The 22,931-nt window shown below is 41.8% G+C and overlaps 1 protein-coding gene across 1 annotated transcript in view; it reads left to right on the plus strand.

Annotated features, from left to right (window-relative positions):
• Positions 1–9,891: 9,891 nt before the first annotated feature.
• Positions 9,892–22,931, plus strand: part of LOC141325671 (uncharacterized) — a 95,982-nt gene continuing 82,942 nt past the window's right edge. The window contains exon 1 of the mRNA XM_073834432.1: positions 9,892–10,046. Within this exon, the coding sequence (XP_073690533.1) occupies positions 9,931–10,046 (116 nt within the window). The 5' untranslated portion in view covers positions 9,892–9,930. The remainder of the gene's footprint in view (positions 10,047–22,931) is intronic.

The following is a 22,931-nucleotide window of genomic DNA, read 5'->3' on the forward strand; positions in this document are numbered from 1 at the left end:
AGAAGCAGTCAGTCCAGATTCCTGCCATTTACTCGTCGTTTCAAGACGTCTTCTGCCCCAAGAGAGCTTCCCAGCTACCTCCACATCGGCCATGGGACTGTGCCATTGACCTAGTTCCGGATGCTCCAATGCCCAGAGGTAAGATCTACCCGCTGTCGCTTCCGGAGACCAAGGCAATGGAGGAGTACATACAGGAGGCTCTCGATCAGGGTTACATCCGACCATCAACATCACCCGCAGCATCCAGTTTTTTCTTCGTGGCAAAGAAGGATGGAGGGCTGCGGCCATGCATCCATTACCGCATACTCAATCAAGGCACCATCAAGTTCCGGTATCCCCTTCCTCTCGTCCCTGCGGCCCTCGAACAACTACGCACTGCCAGGGTGTTTACGAAGTTGGACCTCCGCAGCGCGTACAACCTCGTGAGGATACGTGAGGGGGACGAGTGGAAGACTGCCTTCGTGACCCCTACTGGCCACTACGAGTATTTGGTCATGCCCTATGGTTTGGTCAACGCCCCCTCCGTATTTCAGAACTTCATTCACGAGGTACTCCGGGAGTTTCTGCACCACTTTGTCGTTGTCTACATAGACGATATCCTGATTTACTCCCGGAGTGAGGCCGAACATCGCCTCCACGTTGCGGAGGTCCTTCAAAGATTACGGGATCATCACCTGTATCTCAAGGCGGAAAAATGTTCATTTCACCTACCAGCAGTACACTTCCTTGGATACGTCATCGACCAGAAGGGGGTCCGTATGGACGAGAGGAAGGTATCTGCAGTTGTATCCTGGCCAGAACCCACCACTATCAAAGAGCTTCAACGATTCTTATGGTGCGTTCACACCGGACGCGAATGAAGCGGCAAGCGCGAGTGATTTACATGTTAAGTCAATGCAAAGACGCGAATAGCCATCCTGCGGCGCGAAACGCGCAAAAGAGGCGGTGCGAATGACGCGATTCGCGCGAATTACGCGGCGCGAGTTGAGCGTTTCAAGCGTTTGCCGCACCATTCGCGTGAATCGCGCAAGTTCAAAAATCTGAACTTTGGCGAAAATTCGCGCCGCGTTAACCAATCAGGAGCTTGCACTAGTAGTGACGTGATTACAACGTAGCCTGTGGCGGCAGAAATTCGAAACAACAATGGAGGACAAGATCATCGTGGCTGTTTGTGGGTACCCAGAGCTGTACGATACATCTTCGTACCATTACAGAAACAGGAATAAAAAGGATCTTGCTTGGAAGAAAGTGAGTGAGGAAGTCGGAGAATCTGGTAAGTTGTAAAAATCGATCTTTATTCAATTTAAGCTATATAGAGTTATTGAGACTACAAGCTAACGTTAGCTAAAGCCGGCAAATAAAGGTTATTTGCCTTTCCCGCTGACGAGTTGATGTGTTTATTCAGAGGAAGTGTGCAGAAAGAAGTGGAAGGGTCTGAGGGACACATATTTAAAGGAGAGGAGAAAGGAGACTGACAAGAGGAGTGGGTCAGCAGCAGGGTCAGGGAAAAAGTGGAAGTACTCTGCGGTTCTGTCTTTCCTCGACCCCTTTGTCTCCCCACGTGAGACAAGCGGGAATATGGAGAGAGGGGATGAGGAAAATCGGGCCGCAGGGTACAGGGACCAGGGCGAGACAGAAGCAGCAGCAGGGCAGTCAGAGACAGGTGTGTTGACAAGTAAAGCAACACAACAGGAAATAAATGTTTTTTTATGATAAAAAAATCTAAATTAATTTCTCTCTGACTGATGTAATGTGTGTAATGTTGAATTAATATTTTATATCGTCACAACAGAGCCGACTGGTTCTATTGATGGCAGTGAGCCTGATTCCCCTCTGCCAGAACCTGCTGCTGTTTCTGCTTCCCCTGCTGTCCCTTCAACATCTGCTGCTGTACCCACAGGTGTGTACAGGCAATAATGATCATGTTTACATACATATTATATTTACAGTACGCACTCATAGCCTCACACAACACTGATGGTTTGTGAATGAGTTTAATTATTTTCTGCCTTCTTATTGTATAAATGTGTTATCATTTGATACAGCAGCACCAAGAAGAAGAGCTAAAAGGCCTAGGGAGCAGCCATCGGAGGTAGAGCTGCAGCTCCTGGAAGCACTCCGGACTCGTCCCGTTGCTCCAGCGCCGCTTCCACGCTCAGAGGATGAGCTCTTCCTCTTGAGTCTGGTCCCTTCCCTGCAGAGGTTGCCGCCTCAGACGAAAGAATTAGTGAAATTTCAAATTCATAAATTAATTTACGAAAGCAGCACACTTGTGCTTAATTTGGAACAATTGGAGCCTACTGAGTAGTTTAAAAAAAAGAGGCAGCAATCTCTGCAGGGAATGAACCACACTTTCTCTCCTTTCTACTTTCCTTCTACTGTACTTTGGCCCTCACTCTTCCCTCATCCAAGCAAGATTCTTTTTATTCCTGCATGTAAATAGTTGTAAATGTTCTTTTTATATATATATATTATTTTATTAGATTTATTTGGTATGAATAAATGTTCTATACAATGACCAAAAGTTTGGTATGTTACTTTGTACAAAACATAGTAAATCCTAATTTATATTTGTTACATAAAAATATTATTTCTATGGTAAGACTAAAATGCGTATGTCAAACATTTGTACATTCATTCTAATTATATTCTATTGCAAATACACTCACAATAGTATAGTAAAAAATAATTATCTGTGATTGGACCTGTGTTGTGGTAGTGTAATGAGAATGCAGCAAACAGACAGGGATTCCTTTTGGAGGCTGGTTCCATTTATCATTTGAAAACAAGAACACTATAACAATCTTGAATATGAAATATTTACAAGAGTTAAGGGTGAAAAAATATAGCAATATTTACAAGAGAGGTTGAAAAATGTGATATGGGAATATTTACAAAAGCTAAACATAAAAGGACATAAACAGAACAGGATATAATAAAAACTATTCAGTCGGTTGCCATGGGACTGCTCCCTCGGCTGAAAAGTGAGCCATGAAGCGGATGGCCTCTCTTGCAGAATTATTGGCTGCAACTCGACCGAGACTCTGCAGCGAGTCCTCTGCACTTTGCACCGCCCCCCTCACAGCAGGTGTCTCTGCAGATCTCCTCATAAAGTTGTGGAGGACACATGTCGCCTTCACACACTTCTCCACAACATCAGGCTGAACTTCTATGAGGCGATGATACATCCTCCACTGTGAGGACAGGATCCCGAAGGCGTTCTCCACCACCAGCCGGGCTCTGGAGAGACGGTAATTAAAGACCCGTCTATCTCGGGGAAGGGAGCGCCCAGGGAATGGCCTCATGAGGTTTTTCCTGAGGGGAAAGGCCTCATCTGCCACAAAGACATAGGGCTGGGGTCCTCTGTGGTCAGCTCCCGGGAGAGGACGGTCAGGTGGCAGATGGAGGGCACCACCACGGAGTGCCTGGCCAAAGGCTGAGTTGGCCAGGGTCCCACCATCGCTCGTCCGCCCATATCCACCGACATCAATCACCCGAAAGCAATACCTTGCATCCACAACTGCAAGGAGAACCAAGGAAAAAGTTCCCTTGTAGTTGTGGAACTGGGATCCGGTGTTGGGGGGTGCCTTTATCAGGACGTGCTTGCCGTCCAGTTCTCCACAGCAAAGCGGGAAGTTCCACCTCTCCTCGAAACCATCTGCAATGGACCTCCATTCATCTGTGGAGGGCACAGGCATGAACTCCTCCACTAAGCAGTCCCAGATTGCAGCCACCACCTCTGGAACGACCTTTCAGACTGTGGAGACACCAACACGGAAGCTGCTGGCGATGGTCCGGAAGGAGTCTCCAGTGGCAAGATATCTAAAAGAGAGAAATAAAATAAAAAATAAAATAAACAATGTTATAAATGCAGATTGCAATTCCATATTAGCCAATATAAATGCTTATTACTGGTATTTGTGACATCTTTATTTCTCTATTTATTTATTTTTTTACAGTTAAACAAGCAGCTTGATAAATGCCCTTAATACTTTACCTTTATTTAGCATTTGCTCTAATTTGCTTGCTAAATGACAAAAAAAGACTATTATTCAATATTATAATACAGCAGTTAACGTTACCTGCACAATTCAAACCCCACTTTGACTGTTGTAGACAAAAATTAATTGCCATTTCAAAAGTGCTGTATTAAAACTGTTCAGAACAGTGAGAAGACTATATGTCTGTGGAGGTTCTCATTAACTACTTGTAATTACACAGAATATTAAATGATTTTCTGACCGAAGACAGATGGACAGGCGCTCTGCAGGTGGAATAGAGCGCCTGTAGTTGGTGTCCTGGAGGGAAATCCTCCCGCCGATACGGGACAACAGGTCGTCAAACTGGGACCGGCTCAGTCGGAAGTACCGCTGAAAGTACTCTGAAGGATCCGATGGACCCAGACACGGCGCCGAACGACTCTACGTCGTTTTTCAGCTTTCCAAAGCAGATAAAGCGCAGCTACTCTCTCAACAAAATCCATGTCAGCCATTTTCTCAACGAGATTGCCGCCTGGTAGAAGCCCCTCCCATGACGTGAATTCGAGTCTGTTGTGAAGTTAATTTCACGCGCGAATGACGCGAGTTTTTACGCGCGAATGAAGCGAGTAAATTTAAATGTTCAAGCGTCCAACTACGCGCGAATAGCGCGATTTATTCGCGCAAGTCGTGTCTGGTGTGAACGCCCCATTAGCACTGGCTCGCACTGGCCCGACAGTGGAAAAGCGGCTAATGTCTCCGTCTGGTTGCAGCCAATAATTCTGCGCGAGAGGCTCTCAGAGTCAGGGAGAATTTCATGGCTCACTTTTCTGAGGAAGGAGCAGTCCCATGGCAACCGACCGAGTAATTGTTTTAGTATTTTGTTTATTATTGTTTTTGTTTATTATATCCTGTGCTGTTTTATGTCTTTTATGTTTAACTCTTGTAAATATGCAATATCACACATTGTTTGCCCTGAAGATAGTCATTTGTTGCTGACATGGCAATAAATAAATAATACCATACTTATATATTGTAAATATTCAAATTTTTTTGAACCTCACTTGTAAATATTACTGTTTTTTCACCCTTAAATCTTTTTTGTTTAAGTTTATATTATTATAATTTTCTCATTTTTAAACAATAAATGGAGCCAGCCTCCGAATGTAATCTGTCTACACAAAACACTGGTCCAGTCACAAATAATTTTTGACTATACTACTTTGACTATAGTGGATTTGCAATTAGAATTAATGTACAAATTTTTGCCATAGATATAATTTCTGATTTATTATGTTTGATTTATCATGTTGTGCACAAAGTAAAACATCAAAACCTTTGGTCATTATATAAACAAATTCTTTATAAAAAATAATCACATTACAATACATTTTTATAAAATATTTACACAATAAAACTATATACACTAAACATTTAACATTATTTACATTCAGGAATAAAGAAAGATCTCGCTTGGAAGGGGGAAGAGTGAGGGGTTAGATAAAAGAGAGGAGAAAGGAGAGAACATCTGCTTCGTTCCCTGCAGAAATTGCTGCCTTTTTTTAAACTAGTTTGCAGGTTCCAAATGTTCCAATTTAAGCACAACTGTGCTGCTTTCATAAATTAATTTATGGATTTGAAATTTGACGAATTCTTTCGTCTGAGGCGGCAACCTCTGCAGGGAAGGAACCAGGCTCAAGAGGAAGAGCTCATCCTCGGAGCGTGGAGGCGGTGGTGGAGCAACAGGACGGCTCCTGAGTGCCTCCAGGAGCTGCTGCTCCACCTCTGATGGCTCCTCTCTGGGCCTTTGCCGAGCCCTTCTTCTTGGTGTCACTGAAATGATAACACATTTTGTACAATGAGAATGCAGACAAGGATTAAACTCATCCATAATCCTTCAATTGCATGAGGCTATTAGTTAATATAACATGCATGTACACATGGTCATTATTGCCTGTACACACCTGTGGGTACAGCAGCAGGTGTGGAAGGGCTGCCAGAGGCAGCAGGTTCAGGAAGAGGTGACCCAGGCTCACTGCAGTCCAAAGTCATCTCTGTCAAGAAAATAGTAAATATTATTACAACATTAAAAACACTGCACATTGCACCAATCAAAGATAAATTATTTTAAACTTTTCATTACAAAAAAGTCTATGCCCTCTTGTCTTGCTACACTTGTCAACAAACCTCCCGTCCCTGCTGCTGCCTCTGTCTCGCCCTCTGCGACCTGCTCCTCATCCCCCCTTTCCATATTCCCGCTTGTTTCCCGTGGGGAAACGAAGGGATCGAGGAAAGACAGGACCGCAGAGTACCGCCACTTTTTTCCTGACCCTGCTGCTGACCCACTCCTCTTCTCCATCTCCTTTCTCTTCTCCTTTAAATAAGTGTCCCTCAGACACTTCCATTTTTTCCTGCATACTTCCTCTGAATAAACACACGGACTGGTCAGCGGGAAATTAAAAAATACTGCAATATGCCGGCTTTAGCTAACTTGTAGTCTCAATATGCATAATGAATAAAGAATTTTTTTTTATAACTTACCAGTTTCCCCGACCTCTTCACTCACTTTCTTCCAAGCAAGATCCTTTTTATTCCTGTTTCGATAGAAAAATGATGTTGTGTCGTATAGCTCCGGGTGTCCGCACACAGCAACAATGATTTTCTCCTCCATCTTTATTAAAAAATTCAGCCTCCACTCACTGATCACGTCACTACTACAGCGAGCTCCTGATTGGTTACCGCGGCGCGGAATTCCGACCGAAGTTCAGATTTTTGAACTTGCGCGAATGGCGCGGCAATCGCTTGAAACGCTCAACGCGCGCCGTGCCATTCGCGCGTTTCGCGCCGCAGGATGACTATTCGCGTCTTTGCATTGACTTGACATGTAAATCACTCGCGCTTGCCGCTTCATTCGCGTCCGGTGTGAACGCACCTTTAGTCTTTTTTCCCTCCCTGTTAGGCTGCTCCTGTCTTTGAGCTTGGCAGTACTCCATTCACTCCAGAGCAGGAAGAACGAAGTCCGTTCCTGGAGAGCCACCGTCCTGCAGATTTCAGCTCCAGCCCAAATTAAAACTCTCCTGCTTGTAGCTTTCTAGTAACCCTTCAGATCTTGATGATGTTGTTCAGGTGTGTTTGATTAAGGGTTGAAGCAAAACTCTGCAGGTCTGTACAGACAGATGTTTCACCCCCCTGCTCTCGAGGGTCTCCTATTAGCACACCGCTCCCAAAGAAAACATCTGGGTCCACCTCTTATCTCTGAGAATGAAGTCCTCTGCTCCATGGAGCTTCGTGAGGCAACCATACCAGGTGTATTATGCTTCTGTATGCAAGCTTCTCCCTGGAGCTCCAATCATGTGACTGCCCTTATGGTTTAGTTGGCAGTGTCTCCTAACCTTAATTTATGTCAAGCTTTTGGGGCTATTTCAAAAAGACTCTAAGAGAAGCTGGCATTAAAGTCCAAAACCTGATTTGTGATTAAATAACAAATCAATCTGGGTTAAAGTGGTTCCATAAATTGCTTGCTGTTTAACAATGGACTAGGGCATTGTAAAATGAACAGATGGATGATTCAGCTGCGGCGCCATCGTCTGGAGAGACGCATGAATTCAGTCGGCGCGAGTCTCACAGTGCATTGTGGGTTATCTCTAGCTGTTGAGCGTACATCGTTTGTACACTCGTTTTTGCGGTGCATTGTGGGATTGAATGAGTGCACTCGAGAACGTCCACTATGGTTTCGAACACCACTTAAAATGGCTGTCTCCTCAAATAGTGCCCTATTTGATCGTAAAGGGGGTGATTTCGAAAACAGCCATGCAAACATATCAAATTTACTGTAAGGAGTGGACAAGGTTTACACAAGTAAACGAGTGCTGCTGCACGCTAAACAGACTGAGCACAATATAGTAGTAGCTCAATAATTCTGGGAAAAGTAGACATTTTGCTAAAATATTTGTTTTTGGACATAAAATGTGTGTTTTCATAATAGCAGTAAATGAAAATAAAATGTAAGCTGACTAATAGAGTTTTAATTACTAGCTCAAATGAGTAAATGTGTTTCCAGTTAAATTGTAAGCTGATTTGATTTTTAATTTAGTGCCTTAAAGGTTGTATCAGCGGTTTCTAGCCTAAAACATAAAGTGTCAATTTCAGCTGACCTTTCTTCATGATCCGCTCGCAGCCTGCCCCATAAATTGTCTGTGAAAAAAACGCGTCTCTCTGGTCAGCCTAGGGTCCGAGATATGGCAAAAAAACAATCGACGCTACCAACCTTTCCACAGATAAACAAACATTGTTCCAACCAATCAGCGTCAGGGGTTTGGTGTTGTGGACTTTCCTACTGGTGCTGGGATGTGAGGGAGGCGGAGCGAATGTCCACAACACCAAACCCCTGACGCTGATTGGTTGGAACACTGTTTGTTTATCTGTGGGAAGGTTGGTAGTGCCGATTGTTTTTATTGCATATCTCGGACCCTAGGCTGACCAGAGACACGTTGTTTTCACAGACAATTTATGGGGCAGGCAGCGAGCAGATCGTGATGAAAGGTCAGCTGAATTTGACACTTTATGTTCAGGCTAGAAATCGCTGATACAACCTTTAAAGATTTGTAATGTTTTAATATCATTATCATTAATATCATTAAATTTTGAGTACAAAACAATACAGTTGTCTGTAGTTTAAGGGTTTTTTTTTTTTTTTTTTTGAGTTGCGTTTCCTTTTTACATTTATGTTTAAATTGATAATAAAGTTAAATAATTGTGTGGGAGAGAGTCAGTAGTCAGTAATATCAATGCATTTCAGTTGGTCAGAGTTAGAGGACTCAGATTAGACAGATTAACCTGCCTTGAACCAGGTTAGTTTAACTGCATGAGTTGCCCAGTGCTCCAGGTGTGTGTGTGTGTGTGTGTGTGTGTGTGTGTGTGTGTGTGTGTGCCCTCACTTGGATGGATTTAATGCAGAGCACAAATTCACCATACTTCACATCTCACTTTCAATTGGTGTAAAAATATTGCCTGTTCTCTTTTAAAGGATATGTTCTGATGTGATGTTTTTTTTTTTTTTTAGTTTTTTTTTTTTTTTACAGTATGTTTTTGGGCATTTTCCATTTAAAAGGTCAGTGTAACAGACCAGTGGTTCCCAACCACGTTCTTTGAGACCCCAACACTGCATATTTTGCATCTCTCCTTTGTCTGACCATTTTGTCCTCCATTTTAAGTCTTAGTGCAGGGGTTTCAAAGATAAGCTCTAACCCAGATCAAACACACCTGAACTAGTTAATTAATTACTTAATTTGAGAAACATGAAAAACATGCAGTGCTCAGGGGCCTCCAGGAACATGGTTGGGACTCGCCGTAACAGCCCATTTTTATGATTGGCTAACATCATTGCCCCTTAATAAAACTTAATAAAAAGTTATTGTGTGATGAATTGTTCATCTGATGGTTGAGTGGCGAGTTTGTCAATTTTCCTAGCCTTTCTTATATTTGCTGCATTTGGTCTTTATCTAGGTTTCCTAAACTATTGTTAGATTTGGACACCATGATATGAGATCTAGCATACATGCATTACGAATCTACATGATTGGTGTTACCTGCTTTGTGGCATTAAACTGGGGTTAAATTTTATTTCTTTGTTTTCCCACTTTAGGCCCAACAGCACTGAAAGAGGAGAGGGAAGAACTGAATGAAACTGAAGAGAAAGTTCAGTTTGAGAATCTTCATGTTTTCATAACTGGAAAAAAAATCATTTTGTTCCTTACAGTCAGAAAATACTTCTACACTAAAAAGAGCTCAAAAGGCAAAAACTACAAGTTTTTCCACTAGCTTTCAGCGTGGAAACAGTTTCAACGAACAAGGAGAATTTAAAGTCCACAAGAAAATTCACACCGGAGAGAAATGTTTCCTCTGTCAACAGTGTGGAAAGAGTTTCAGTCAAAATTCAAGCCTTAAAGTCCACATGAAAATTCACACAGGAGAGAAATCTTTCATCTGCCAACAGTGTGGAAAGAGTTTCAGACAAAAAGGAACCCTTAAAATCCACATGAAAATTCACACAGGAGAGAAGTCTTTCATGTGCCGTCAGTGTGGAAAGAGTTTCAGTCAAAATACAAACCTTAAAGTCCACATGAAAATTCACAGAGGAGAGAAGTCTTTCATCTGCCAACAGTGTGGAAAGAGTTTCAGACAAAAAGGAACCCTCAAAGACCACATGAAAATTCACACAGGAGAGAAGTCTTTCATGTGCCATCAGTGTGGAAAGAGTTTTATTCAAAATATAAACCTTAAAGTCCACATGAAAATTCACACTGGAGAGAAGCGTTTCATCTGCCAACAGTGTGGAAAGAGTTTTACTCGAAAAGCAACCCTTGAAAGTCACATGAGAATTCACACAGGAGATAACTCTTTCACGTGCCATCAGTGTGGAAGAAGTTTCATTAATCCTGTAAACCTTAGAGTCCACCTGAGAATTCACACTGGAGAGAAGCCTTACACATGCAGTCAATGTGGAAACAGTTTCAGTCAACGAGGAAGCCTTGACAAGCACATGAAAATCCACAATAGAGAGAGCCTTTTTACCTGCCAACAGTGTGGAAAGAGTTTCACTGTAAAAGAAAATCTTAACAGGCACATTAAAATTCACAATAGAGAAGGCCAAACCAACCAAAATGTATAAAACAGTTTCGGTCCTTGATTCTGATTGGTTGAGCCACATCTGAAGCTGTTGTAAATTGTACAATCCAACATTCTTTGTTGCCTATGTCTTGCTTGGAAAAAACAATGTAGGTATGCCAAGCCACGGTCCTGATGCCAGAACTAGCCACATCAAGTCTGCTGCTCCAGAACCAGATTACGCCATGTCTGTCAAGCCACAGCCACCTTAAGTCATGGCATCAGCCAAGCCAGTGCCTGCTAGCATCAGGCCTGCCAAGCCACAGCCTGTTAACGTCATGTCTGCTTCTCCTGAGCCTGCACCAACTACTGTTCCTGCAAAGTCAAGTCACATCACAGCTGCGGTTCCTGCGCCAAGTCAAGTTGTTCTTTCAAGGTCAAGTTCTGTCGCAGATGTTCCTTTAGAGTCAAGATTCAGCCTCACATCCTGATTCAAGCAAAGACACAGTTTTACATCCTAAAGGTGCGTTCACACCGGATGCGAATGAAGCGGCAAGCGCGAGTGATTTACATGTTAAGTCAATGCAAAGACGCGAATAGCCATCCTGCGGCGCGAAACGCGCGAATGGCGCTGCGCGCATTGAGCGTTTCAAGTGATTGCCGCGCCGCGCGAGTTCAAAAATCTGAACTTCGGCGGAATTCCGCGCCGCGGTAACCAATCAGGAGCTTGCTCTAGTAGTGACGGAGGCAGAAATCCGAAACAACAATGGCGGACAAAATCACCGTTGCTGTCTGTGGTTCCTCGGAGCTGTACGATACATCTTTGGACTTTTGTAGAAACAGGAATAAAAGGGATCTTGCTAGGAATAAAGTGAGTGAAGAGGTCGGACAATCTGGTTAGTTTTAAAAAACGCTCTTTACTCAATTTGACCTACATATACATACATATTGAGACTACAAGCAAGCTAAAGCTGGCAAATTGAGCTCATTCACCTATTTTACAACTACTTTCCCGCTGACGAGTGGCAGAAGCCCCTCCCTTGACGCGAATTCGCGTCTGTTGTGAAGAAAATGTCACGTGCGAATGACGCGAATTTTACCGCGTGAATGGCGCGAGTAAACTCAAATGTTCAAGCGTTCAATAGCGTGTTTTTTCCGCGCAAGTCGCGTCCGGTGTGAACGCACCATAAGTCAAGTCAAGACACTACAGCACCTCCTGAATCACATCAAGTCCCAGCTGTCCCAGCAAAGTCAAGTCATGTCGCAGCTGTTCCAGTTAAGTCAAGTCATGCCCCATCTGCTTCAGTAAAGTCAAACCACAGCTGTTCCAGCAAGGCCAAGTCAAGTCACAACTGATCCAGCAAAGCCAAGTCACATCTCAGCCGTCCAACCTGATTTAAAATCAGCCCTTCGTCATCCTAGTCTGGCATATAGCTTGGAGGAACCAAAAAAAAAAAATGCTTTTCTAGCTTAGATTTTTTGTCTTGTTTTCAGCAAACAAAAGTAAAAATTAAGTGCATTTTTGGTTGAAACCAGCAAAATAATCTGCCAATGGGGTAAGAAAAATAATTTTGTTTTCTGTTTGAAATAAGATTATTTTGCTTACCCCATTGGCAGAATTTTTGCTTGTTCTAAGCAAAAATGCACTTAATTTTGACTAGTTTTTTCTTAAAACAAGAAAATAATTTTTACTTATCTAGAAGATCCTTTTTGATTCAAGAATTTTTAGATATTTCGGCTGGAAACAAGACAAAAAAGCTAAGCTAGAAAAAAAAATTTTGCAGTGTGAAAGACTACTTAGTTTAGTATTCACGCCATGTGACAGACACTTTTTTCCGCGTGCTTTGGACGTGTGCGTCCAGAAAAATGTATCAGAAATTGAAACTGAAATGGCTTTAAAACTCATAATTGCAGCACAATTTACATCACTGGTCTCAAACTCAATTCCTGGAGGGCCACAGCTCTGCAGTTTAGCTCCAACCCTAATCAAACACATCTGATCCAGCTAATCAAGGTCTTCAGGATTACTAGAAACTTCCAAGCAGGTGTGAGTTGGTGATGGTTGGAGCTAAACTCTGCAGAGCTGTGGCCCTCCAGGAATTGAGTTTGAGACCTCTGATATACATGATAATCAAAGCCAAAAATGTATTTTTTTTTTTTTTTTGGCAGAGATTGGTGATATGAGTTGCAATTGATCAGTATACATACAATTAGACCACAATTCGATAGCAATATTGGAAGGTTATGTCTGATGTTTTATCTGAAAGAAAAGATATTGTGAGTTCAGAGTCTTTCCTATTGAAACATTTTCAAAAAAATGTAAAGTATCTACAAAAAAAAAAAAAAAAAAAAAATCAATGTAAAGTCTCACAGACTTTATCAGGCTAACCAAGCTTTCAAGTAGCTTAAGAGGATCTACTTGTTCACCCTCAAAAGCCTTGATGGCCAACTGTACCTCACCTAGCACTGACTTCAAAAATGTCAGATACAAAATGTTTTTGAGGGTCGCTATACATGGAATACAACACCTCAGCCATGTAGCAGTGTTCACGGGACTTGGTGACTGAGAAATGCAGCCTAAGCTCCTCCCACTGGTCCAAAATGCATGAAACCGCAGGTTCAAAGGAGAGCCAACGTGTGACACAGACCTTTGTTATTTGTAAAGGTTTTTCCCCACAGTATATATCTGGATAGTCTCATATATGGCCTTGTAGGCCTCCCTGCGCTTTGGAGAAACTGAAAACCAGTTGTAAGTCTCTAGTAACAGGTATTCCACGCTACGGGGATGGTGTCATTGGAAGCAGGACTTACAGCAAGCTGCAGAGAGTGGCATACACAGCGAATAAGAACAAAATCTTTAAGGCCATACTCTTCCTTCAGGACTTTATGGACCCCATTGTTAACCCCCGTCATGACAGAGGCATTGTCAGTCCCTATCCCCAGGAGATCTCTTTTTTTTAGACCACACTTCATGAGGAAACCCACAAAAGCACAGGCTAGAGATCTGGCATCTCCTCCCTCCAATTCAACAAGCCCCAGAAATGTTGAGACAACTGTCTGCTTGGTGTCACTAAAGTACCTTATCACAACCCCCAAGTATTTAGAAACACTTATATCTGTGGACTCATCGAGGAGGAGGCTGAAATGCTGATCACCCACATCTGCAACCAACTTTTTGAGGAAGAATGGTGCTAGAACACCATTAATCATCTCTGTGTGATGTACTCAGCCATACAATGTGTTAAATGAATGACAACAGACAAAATCATAAATTATTAGATAGAAAATAAACGTACCATATTAAAAATAATATTAACTGCATTAAAATGTATTGTAACCTGCTTGTCTTTGTTTCTAAAGTTGCATTGGATAAAATGTCTGTTAAATGACGTTACTAAGCAACCAGTAATGAGAACGCCCACTAGCGACCTCATCGCCAGCCTCTGGCGACATGCAGCGACAGAAGTCGTGTGTAGTGTGAACGGGGCTTTAAGCCCTCATATATGGTTCGTCACTTACAAAAAGACAGCAATTTACAAGACATGCCTGCAAGTTTTTTTCAAGGAAAATTAGAGGAATTTCAGAGGAAGAAAAAAGTTATCCACTCCCATACTGGCTTAGGGGCTTCCAAAAATGCTCAGAGAGCATCATATCTGGCGAGTTACCGCATAGCTAATAGAGGTATGCCCCACACAATTGGAGAAAATCTTTGTTTACCCGTTGCCAAAGATATAGTAAACTGTATGCTCGGAGAGAAAGCTGCAAAGACCCTGGACAAAATACCTCTTTCCGAAAATACTCTCCGACAAAGTTGAAGCACTTATTAAAAAGCGAATCTTCTGGGCTAACTGGATAAATGGAAACTCCACCGAGTGCTTTCCACTGCAATCCCGGGAAGCTGCACTAAGTACTCTGTCAAAGGCCTCATAACTAAGCATCTCAACCAGCTTAGCCAAAATCTAAGGACTTACTTCCCCCCTATGAACCAGTCTAAGATATGGATTAGGAATCCTTTTGATGTCACTCCTTAAATCCCACAACTCTCATTTCAAGAGCAAGAACAATTACTGGAGTTATCATCTGATGGGAGACACAACATACTTTTTAAAAATAAGTCACTCGTGGATTTCTGGGCTTCAACAGTGGTGGAGTATCCAGGATTGACAAAGCAGGCACTGAAAGTGTTAATGCCCTTTGCAACCACATACTTTTGCGAGGCAGGCTTTTCTGCACTGACATGGTTGAAAACCAAACATCGACAAAGACTAGATGCTGAGAATGATTTGAGAGTAAAACTGTCATCCATTGAACCAAATTTTGATGATCTGTGTGCAAAAATGCAGGCTCTTCCATCTCACTAAAAAGGTAAGAAGCAATGTTTTTATTCAAAACTGATATGTTGATATTTTCTAATATACAGAAAATATGTGTATTTAGTTATTGTAGTTAGAAAATGTGGAGTTTAATCGAAGCGGTGCTTGAATGGTGTCAAATATTAGAAAGGGGTGCACACAGCAAAAAATTTGGAAACCACTGCTTTATAATACGGTCCGGATGATTTCTTGCACTTTCATTTTCAAGGTTTTGAATAACTCTTTGCTCCTGCTTGACGCTTTGACCCAGGCCCATGTTTGCAGGGTCAGTGTGGCCTTTCTTCACGACAGCATCCATTTTGGTGCAGTCGTAAACTTTTCCGAGGGATCCAACAGTATCTGGCTGCGTCCTGCAACACTAAAGACACACCTACAACTCAAGACACGCCCCCTAGCCGTGACGTCACCATATGAAAACACGCCTAAAGTTCATGACACACCCACTAAGACACGCCCCCTGGACGAGGATGCAGACAGATGCCATTCTTTTTAAGCGTTGCAAAATACACTTCAGAGAAAAAAGGGCTAACACTTTATTTTCAAATTGGCGCAAATCTAATAATATTTTCAAACTAGCACCAGTGAAAAAACATTATATAAACAATTCAAACTCTTTATATAATGAACAAGGAATTTATTTTAATATGGCAAACAAACAAATATGGCTCTTTCCCTCTCTCTTGTTCACTGGCACGCATACTCACACACACACACACACACACACACACACACACACACACACACACACACACACACACACCTCACACACTGTCACGCCATGACCAGCAATAGATACAGGTACATAAAAATAACCTAAATTAGTCCTTAATGACATCCGTATGAACTTTTATCCCCCTCTGTCCTAAAATGGACACAAACAGTTACATATCATCTAAAAATTTAAAATGAAAAACAAATGGGTCCACGACTGCATATTTTTCTTCTTCAATGAAGGTGTTCCCATGCAAGATGAGTTCCTCCAGCACCTTCTCACATTTGTAGGCCCCCATGGTGAGGAAGCGTAGGGCCTGTACTTCACCCTTGAAGGCATTGGCTTCTTTCAACTGGTCCTGCAACTTGCTGGCTTCTTGCATGTTTTCTATGTTCTGTTGAAGAGATCAAATATAAATAGATTTGCAATTCCAGGGAATTAGCAGTGCATGCAAAGGAAATCACTGCCCTGCCCTCCACCGCACCCCTCCACCCTCCACCACCAACTGTTAGAGATGACATTTCTGTCAATATTGCAATAATAGTTCATACTGTACATCTACATGAAAGACTATGGTCTGCTCCCACAATTCATGTGCTTTTAAATAGGAAACTGTGTCTCACAAGTAGCTTACTGTAGCACCCCTGCCTTCTTCTCCAAGGGTTGCTGCACCCAGGTTCTAATGATATGTCTCCCGACCTAACTTATCTACTTCCTTCCTGTTCCGCCAGTTATCACTTTGCTTAGGTGATATACTACTTAGTAATCTTTCTGATAATTTGGTAAATATAAGTCACCGAAGACAAGCTATTACCAATTATCAAAGGATTTATTTACCAAGAGAAAATGAAATTAAAGAAAGAGAATAAAATATGGATTAAATGAAATACAACAATAGCTATTGTCTTTTTTAAACAAAACACCTTTAGATCTTCTCAGATCAGCAGTTTGATATCTTATCTTATTAACAAAAGGGTGCAAAAATAATACTTAGTTGGTATCAGAAAGAAATAAACCTTCACTTATTAATTACTGCACTAAATACCGTCAAGATGCAAATACTAAACAGAAATTAAATGAACAAACCAAATAGTAATTGTGTAATGTGGGCCCACACATTCACTTTCAGTTTCAATTTCAATAATCCCAACCCGTTGCAGGCCTGTATAGTTGCTTGAGAACGGTGTGGCCGTTTAAACCAACAAATGGCCTCTTCGCTCTGAAGAGCTAAAAAAAAATAAACGTGAGTACCTGTGGTCTGATTGCGTCAACGCACGTGCTGTCCGCTGATCCTGTCAGAACTCCGTATTCATCTGTCGTTTCACCTGCGGTTCGCTGAATGACAACAAGTCAAGTCAACAAGTCGCGAGGGGATTTAGGCCGCGATCACACCGAATGCGTTTTAGCAGTTGGAGGCGCCTCTTTTGAATGGTTTTCTGTTGGCAGTGAGCGTTCTCCGCGCTGCTTATGCGCACCGGGCGCCTCGCGTTTTCGCCGCCTGCTGCGCCTCGCGTTTTTGCAGGAGCGCTCTGAGCGCCTGAAGTTGAAAAAAAATCAACTCTGAGCGGAAAAACGCCCAACGTCATTCGCGTTCTTTTCCATTGTCCAATCGAATGAACAGAGAGGCGGGCCTTCTGTTGTGGTGACGAAAGTTTACCGTTGCTTAAAAAGTCCGGAGACTGCAGAAAAGGAGGAGAAACCTTTGGTGTCTATCGTGGGTAACCCGGAGCTGTATTATTTAGGGTTTCTGCTAATATGACAGTTTACTAAACAGCAAAAAACTAAGATTTTAGAGCGCTCGCGCTATAATCCTTTGATTTGACTGACAGGACAGCTGTTTTGGTCATTGCTTAGCAACATAAAAAAACCGCAGCACATTGCTCTTTTATTAAAAGTCACCAAAAAAGGCAGTGCTGTGCGCCTCGCGTTTTTAGAACAAAAAGACGCATTCGGTGTGATCGGGGCCTTAGAACGCTATCTGGTTTCTCCATCCTGTATTCTTGCTCCTCGATTCATTAGGAAGCTGTGATCTCTCATCACACGAAAGTCTCTTACTCTCCGTCAGAGAAAGAGGTGATTACAGCGCGAGTAGCAGCCGAAAACAAAGGTAAGTCTTTCTATACTCTTTGTTTTAAAGTACACAAACGGCACAAAATAACAGAAAACTTTCTTTACCACTTTCTATTTGCGGAAGATGTGAAAAAACACTTAATCAGCGGTTATTTCCGTCTTTCTTTCTGAAACACGGCAGAGAGAAATCTGCGACATCACTTTTGATCTTCTTCTCCTCTTTTTTTTCCCCTTTCCAATCAGAGATCTTAATATCTGCACAGGGGCGGGAGTAGGCAAAATACTGACTAATCGCAAAAAAAAGAACATACACACTGGCCAAAAGCAAGTGCATCTCACACAGTGGCGTACCGCACATCTTAGAGGCCCCCCCCGCAAAAAACGAGATGGGGCCCCTCCCACCAGCAGTGATGTCATGCATGAAAATTTATTGTGCACCTGAGTCAGTCTCTCCCATTTACAATTGATTTATCAGTAATGAATGTGGTGAATTATCGTTGCATTGATGCATTTGACGTTATTATTTATAGCATATATCATATACTGTGCGTATTTAATTGCTTTTCAATCAGACTGAAATCCATGCAGGAATAAATATTTTGTCTATATTTATATTGCGAGCGTTTCGGTGTGCATAGACTTTGACTAACGAGTTTATGTTGATGTTGCGAGCGCGGGCATTCTCAATACTTAGAAGAGCTAACTGGACAGTCTTTCTTGTAACATTGTGCTCCGGAGAAATGTCTTGATCATTTCAATTTCGAGAACGAACGATACATTGTATGGAAAAAGTCTGGTGACAAATCGTCAGTGAACCGCTGACAGGTTATTGTCAGAGAAGCGCAGCAGCGGACCACATCACAAAAACATATAAATATATTTCACTTAAATCATTAACATTAACATTGTTTCATTGTGACACAATCCAAAGTTCATGTAAAGGAAAACGAGGGGGAAAGCCGTTTTCTTTATTTCTTTTCTTTCCTTTTTTGCCGAAGCTTACAGTGATGAATGATATATTGGCTTCTATCAGCTGCAACATTGGTATGAAAAAACAATGCAGTGATCGCACTGGCGCCTCACGCGCACACACATTTTTGCTATAACATTGCAGCTTGTTCATTATCAAAATAAAATACATTTTAAGAAAAATATAAAGGTTACAATTCTTAATTTAAATAGTCCCTTTAGCGTGACCAGCGCCCCACTGTGCTGTTATAGGCTTTGTGAAGGATACTTTTGTGGATAATTTGTTGTGGAGAGATAGGAATAAAATAGCCTAGTTGTGTTTGTAATGTTTGTAAGCATTTTGATTTACCGGTATTTTAGCCTACATTAGCTATTTCTGAATGTAATTAAATGCGACGTATGTTTTCTCCTCTCTAAACGCAATTTTACACAAGTAGCGTGGTTTACCTATAGCAAACATTTTATATATTGTTAAAAATATTTTAATATCTTTAAAGCGTTTAAAGTTTTTTCTTTTGTTTAAAACATTTGGCTAAAATCTAGAAAAGATGATGCTGTATTGGCTATGACTAAGCGCAAGGTAGGTTACCAGATCAAGACTCTCTTCGTTTTTTGAGTAGCCTAAAGAAAACGCTGAACGGTTATAATACAGAGAAACGCATAAACAGAAATGGTAAGATACAGATTCCGCTCAGAATTAACCACTTTTTTTCATTTTAAGCCCTGCTTAAATCATACAGAGCCCCTGCACATGACATGCAGGGGGGAAAAAATCGTCCGGACGAATTCGTATTTTCTCATGTTACTAAATTATGCATGACATTAATAAATAGTGACCAGGATTTAGTTCAATCAAATCAACAAACAAATTATTATATCGTGCACTCAAATTACTTAATACAAGGGAACGAGATAAGTATAGTGTTAAAGTAAAATGTGAGAAAAATGTTTTTTCCCCGGTTGTTATTATAGAACATTAAACTCGCTCCACTGCACTACCTTTGCGCTCACGTCTCGCGTCTATTTCACCGTCTCGAAGCACTGCCTTTTAGAATGTCCTGCGACGGGGCCCCCCAAAGGGTCGGGGCCCGGGCTGCGGGGGTCACCTACGCCACTGATCTCACATGATCATTTACCGTAATCAGTGTAATCTTAGTGCAGACAAAATGCCATTCAATGATATGACTACATAGCATTTATGAGTTTTATAATTTCAGAAGTTCACATGTGAGAGATTTTAAATAACCTAGCCAGGCTACATTACTATGGAAGTTTCCTGTTCTTCCATGTCGGTAATCTGACCAAAAAAACAAAGTCATTAGCAATTGGTAAAATGAAAAACAATGGATTGAAATGAAGGCAGTGTCATGATCGGGGCTGTGGGTCTCCCCTCAGCCTCCTGAGGTCGCTGTTCACACTGCACTTTCGGATTACATTCACCTGTCTTTGTCATTTGCACTGATTACACTCACATCTGTTCACAATTATCATTTGGACTATAAGAACTCTTCCTGCTCAGGTTGGGGGGATTTTGAAATGTTTTGAACCCCTCAACACCCCAAACTTGAATGGATGAAGTGTGTTACGTTAAAAGAAGTATCGTGAAGGGGTGAAAACATGCCTATATGTCCACCCGCACACTGCCTTCGCCCAACCTAAGCACTGATATAAGCCTCATCTAAGATGTCTTTGCATTGAAAGGGGTGAAGGCATGCAGTGAAACACCTGCAGAGCCCACATATACACCTCCCCTGCCCAGGTCTACCATGTTGTTCTTTTGTGTCCAGCCATCCAGGGAACTCTGGCATAACAGCAAAAGATGATGCAGGAAAGGCAAGATGACAGATGAGAGAGGATGGGTATTACCATGGAGACATCTTCATGGCTTTTCTCTTCATCCATGCTGACAATCTGACCAAAAAAAAAAAAATCATTAACAATTTTTGATCTTCGTGTGATGCTACTGTGATGCTTTTGAAGTGTTAACTGAAAACTCACCATGGCATCATCCAAAATGAAGGGAAAATTTTCCCCCCGTTTTGCTCCGCCAACAGCCTAATAAAGTAATCACAAAGCCAAGTTAAACAGCGATTGTCGTGTGTCAGAAAACTTGTGGGCCACTGTTTTATGTTCCCATTTCACTACATGAATTGCAGATGACTCGTGGTTAAGAGAAAAAGTCTGTTATGCATTTGTTGTGCCATGAGTTTCTGTTATGACTGCCTTGACATTAGAAACTTTTACCTCCGTCTCCTCATGTCTTCGCCTCCTTAGGCGAAATACTGGCTGTCGAAGGCCGCTCAGCAATTCCCTTGACGCCTCTGTCCAGTGAGTGAACACTTCTTCATGGCTAGAAAATGTAGTTGTAGTACTTGTCCAGTGGGAAATTTTCCATCAACATCACACACCACCACTTCACTGGCATATCCTCCTGAACAAAACAAAGGTAGAATAACATTTTAGTAAATATGTTTTTAAATATATATTTTAAAAGCTACCCCAAGCAAATAGAAATAACAGTTCCTTACAATTGTGTAGTCAAAAGGAGCATCCAGAGCAATGTAAAAGGCAAACTGCGCAAAAACAAAGAGCAAAAAATGATGGGTGAGGGCATGGGTGGTAGTAAGACATGAACTAACCGTAAAGCTAAAATAATTAAAATAAATCTCACCGTCAGCATAAAGATGCCACAGTCGTTTCCATTTGTTTGACAGGGAAACCTCTGCAATAATAAAATCAGAATCTTCTTCTTATGTGACTTTCATTGACAGTGCACAAGCGATGTGTACTACCACCATCTCCCGGGCTGTGGTACGATCTACTTTCAGAACATTTAAGACATGCCTTTTTCTAAAGTTACGCTTGCTCGCGACACGCCCCTGTCTTGCAGCCAGACCCTACTCGCAATGTTTTGCTATTGTGAGTATAAACACTACAGAAATATACAGACATAAAAATAGATCCTTCTACTTTCTCTTATCTGAACGATCAAAAGTCGATTTAATTAGAAAAATGCAGCAAAATGCCCCAACGCCTTTGCTGACTTGAGGGGATTAAAATTAGTTGCAAATTATGGAGAAACTTTGCTGTTAACCTAAGTGCACGAACCGAACCATCAGAAATCACAGAACAACACTGCCTAGTGCCTAAACATATAAACAAATAAATAAAATATTACACAAATATAGTTATAATGCTGTGTTCACACCGCCCCAAACGTCAGTTGCGGCAAGATTACATGTAAAGTCTATGGTTGAGTCCGTCAGAGGCTCTGCGGTGCGTTTTGTGCATTGGATCCGTCAACTTTTTAAGCGTTACCTACGTTTCAAGCATCAACGCAGCAAACGCAAGCAACGCAGAAGTTCAGCTAGCTGAACTTTTTAAGGACTTGACGCAGTGCGTCAACCAATCAGAGCGTCTCACTGTAGCGACGTCACCACTCATATCTTGAATGAAGCGGGAGCAGGAAAAAAGAAACCTTTTCAACAATGAAAGACAAGGTTATTGTAGCTGTCTGCAATCGCAGAGAATTGTATGATCCTTCCTCGTTGTTGTATAAAGACAGGAATGTAAAGGAACTTGATTCCAAAATGTCCAGTCCCTACTAGTTTGCCATGGTTTATTCAGGGGAAGTGTGCAAAAAGCGGTGGAGGAATCTGAGGGACAGATACACAACGGAGCGTTGCCTGATGTGTGTAGGGTGACCACCTGCTAATAAGCCCAAGGGGGGACAAGGGGTATGTTTCTGAGGGACAATGTGGGACACTGCCTGGCGCGGCGGTGCCCCCCCCCCCCTCCCTACGGGCAGACTCACTGATAGTGGTTTACCCATTTCTTGCACATACCACCTTAAATGGTATATTAATAATGCCCTATTCCCCTAAACATGTGTAAATGCTGATGTATGCTCATCATGAATAGGCCAACCAATGTGATTTTTTTTTTTCTAAATAAAGATTCATAATATTTTGAACATTCAATGAATTGACAGATGCACTTCAACTTACGATTTACTTTAGCTATTTATGGCAAAACAAAAATCCATCCCTAATGGTGTTTAAAATTGAACTGAGGGAATACTTTGCTTCTTTGAAACTTCTGAAAGACTTCAGTGACCACATCTCTATGTGAAGATGTCTCAAAATATTTGCCATTGTAACTTGCTAAGCTTCCATGTAACTTTATTTTAAGAATATATGAAGATTGAGGACAATATATGTATGT

This window comes from Garra rufa, chromosome 2 (genome assembly GCF_049309525.1).
Source record: "Garra rufa chromosome 2, GarRuf1.0, whole genome shotgun sequence".
NCBI classification, from domain to species: domain Eukaryota; kingdom Metazoa; phylum Chordata; class Actinopteri; order Cypriniformes; family Cyprinidae; genus Garra; species Garra rufa.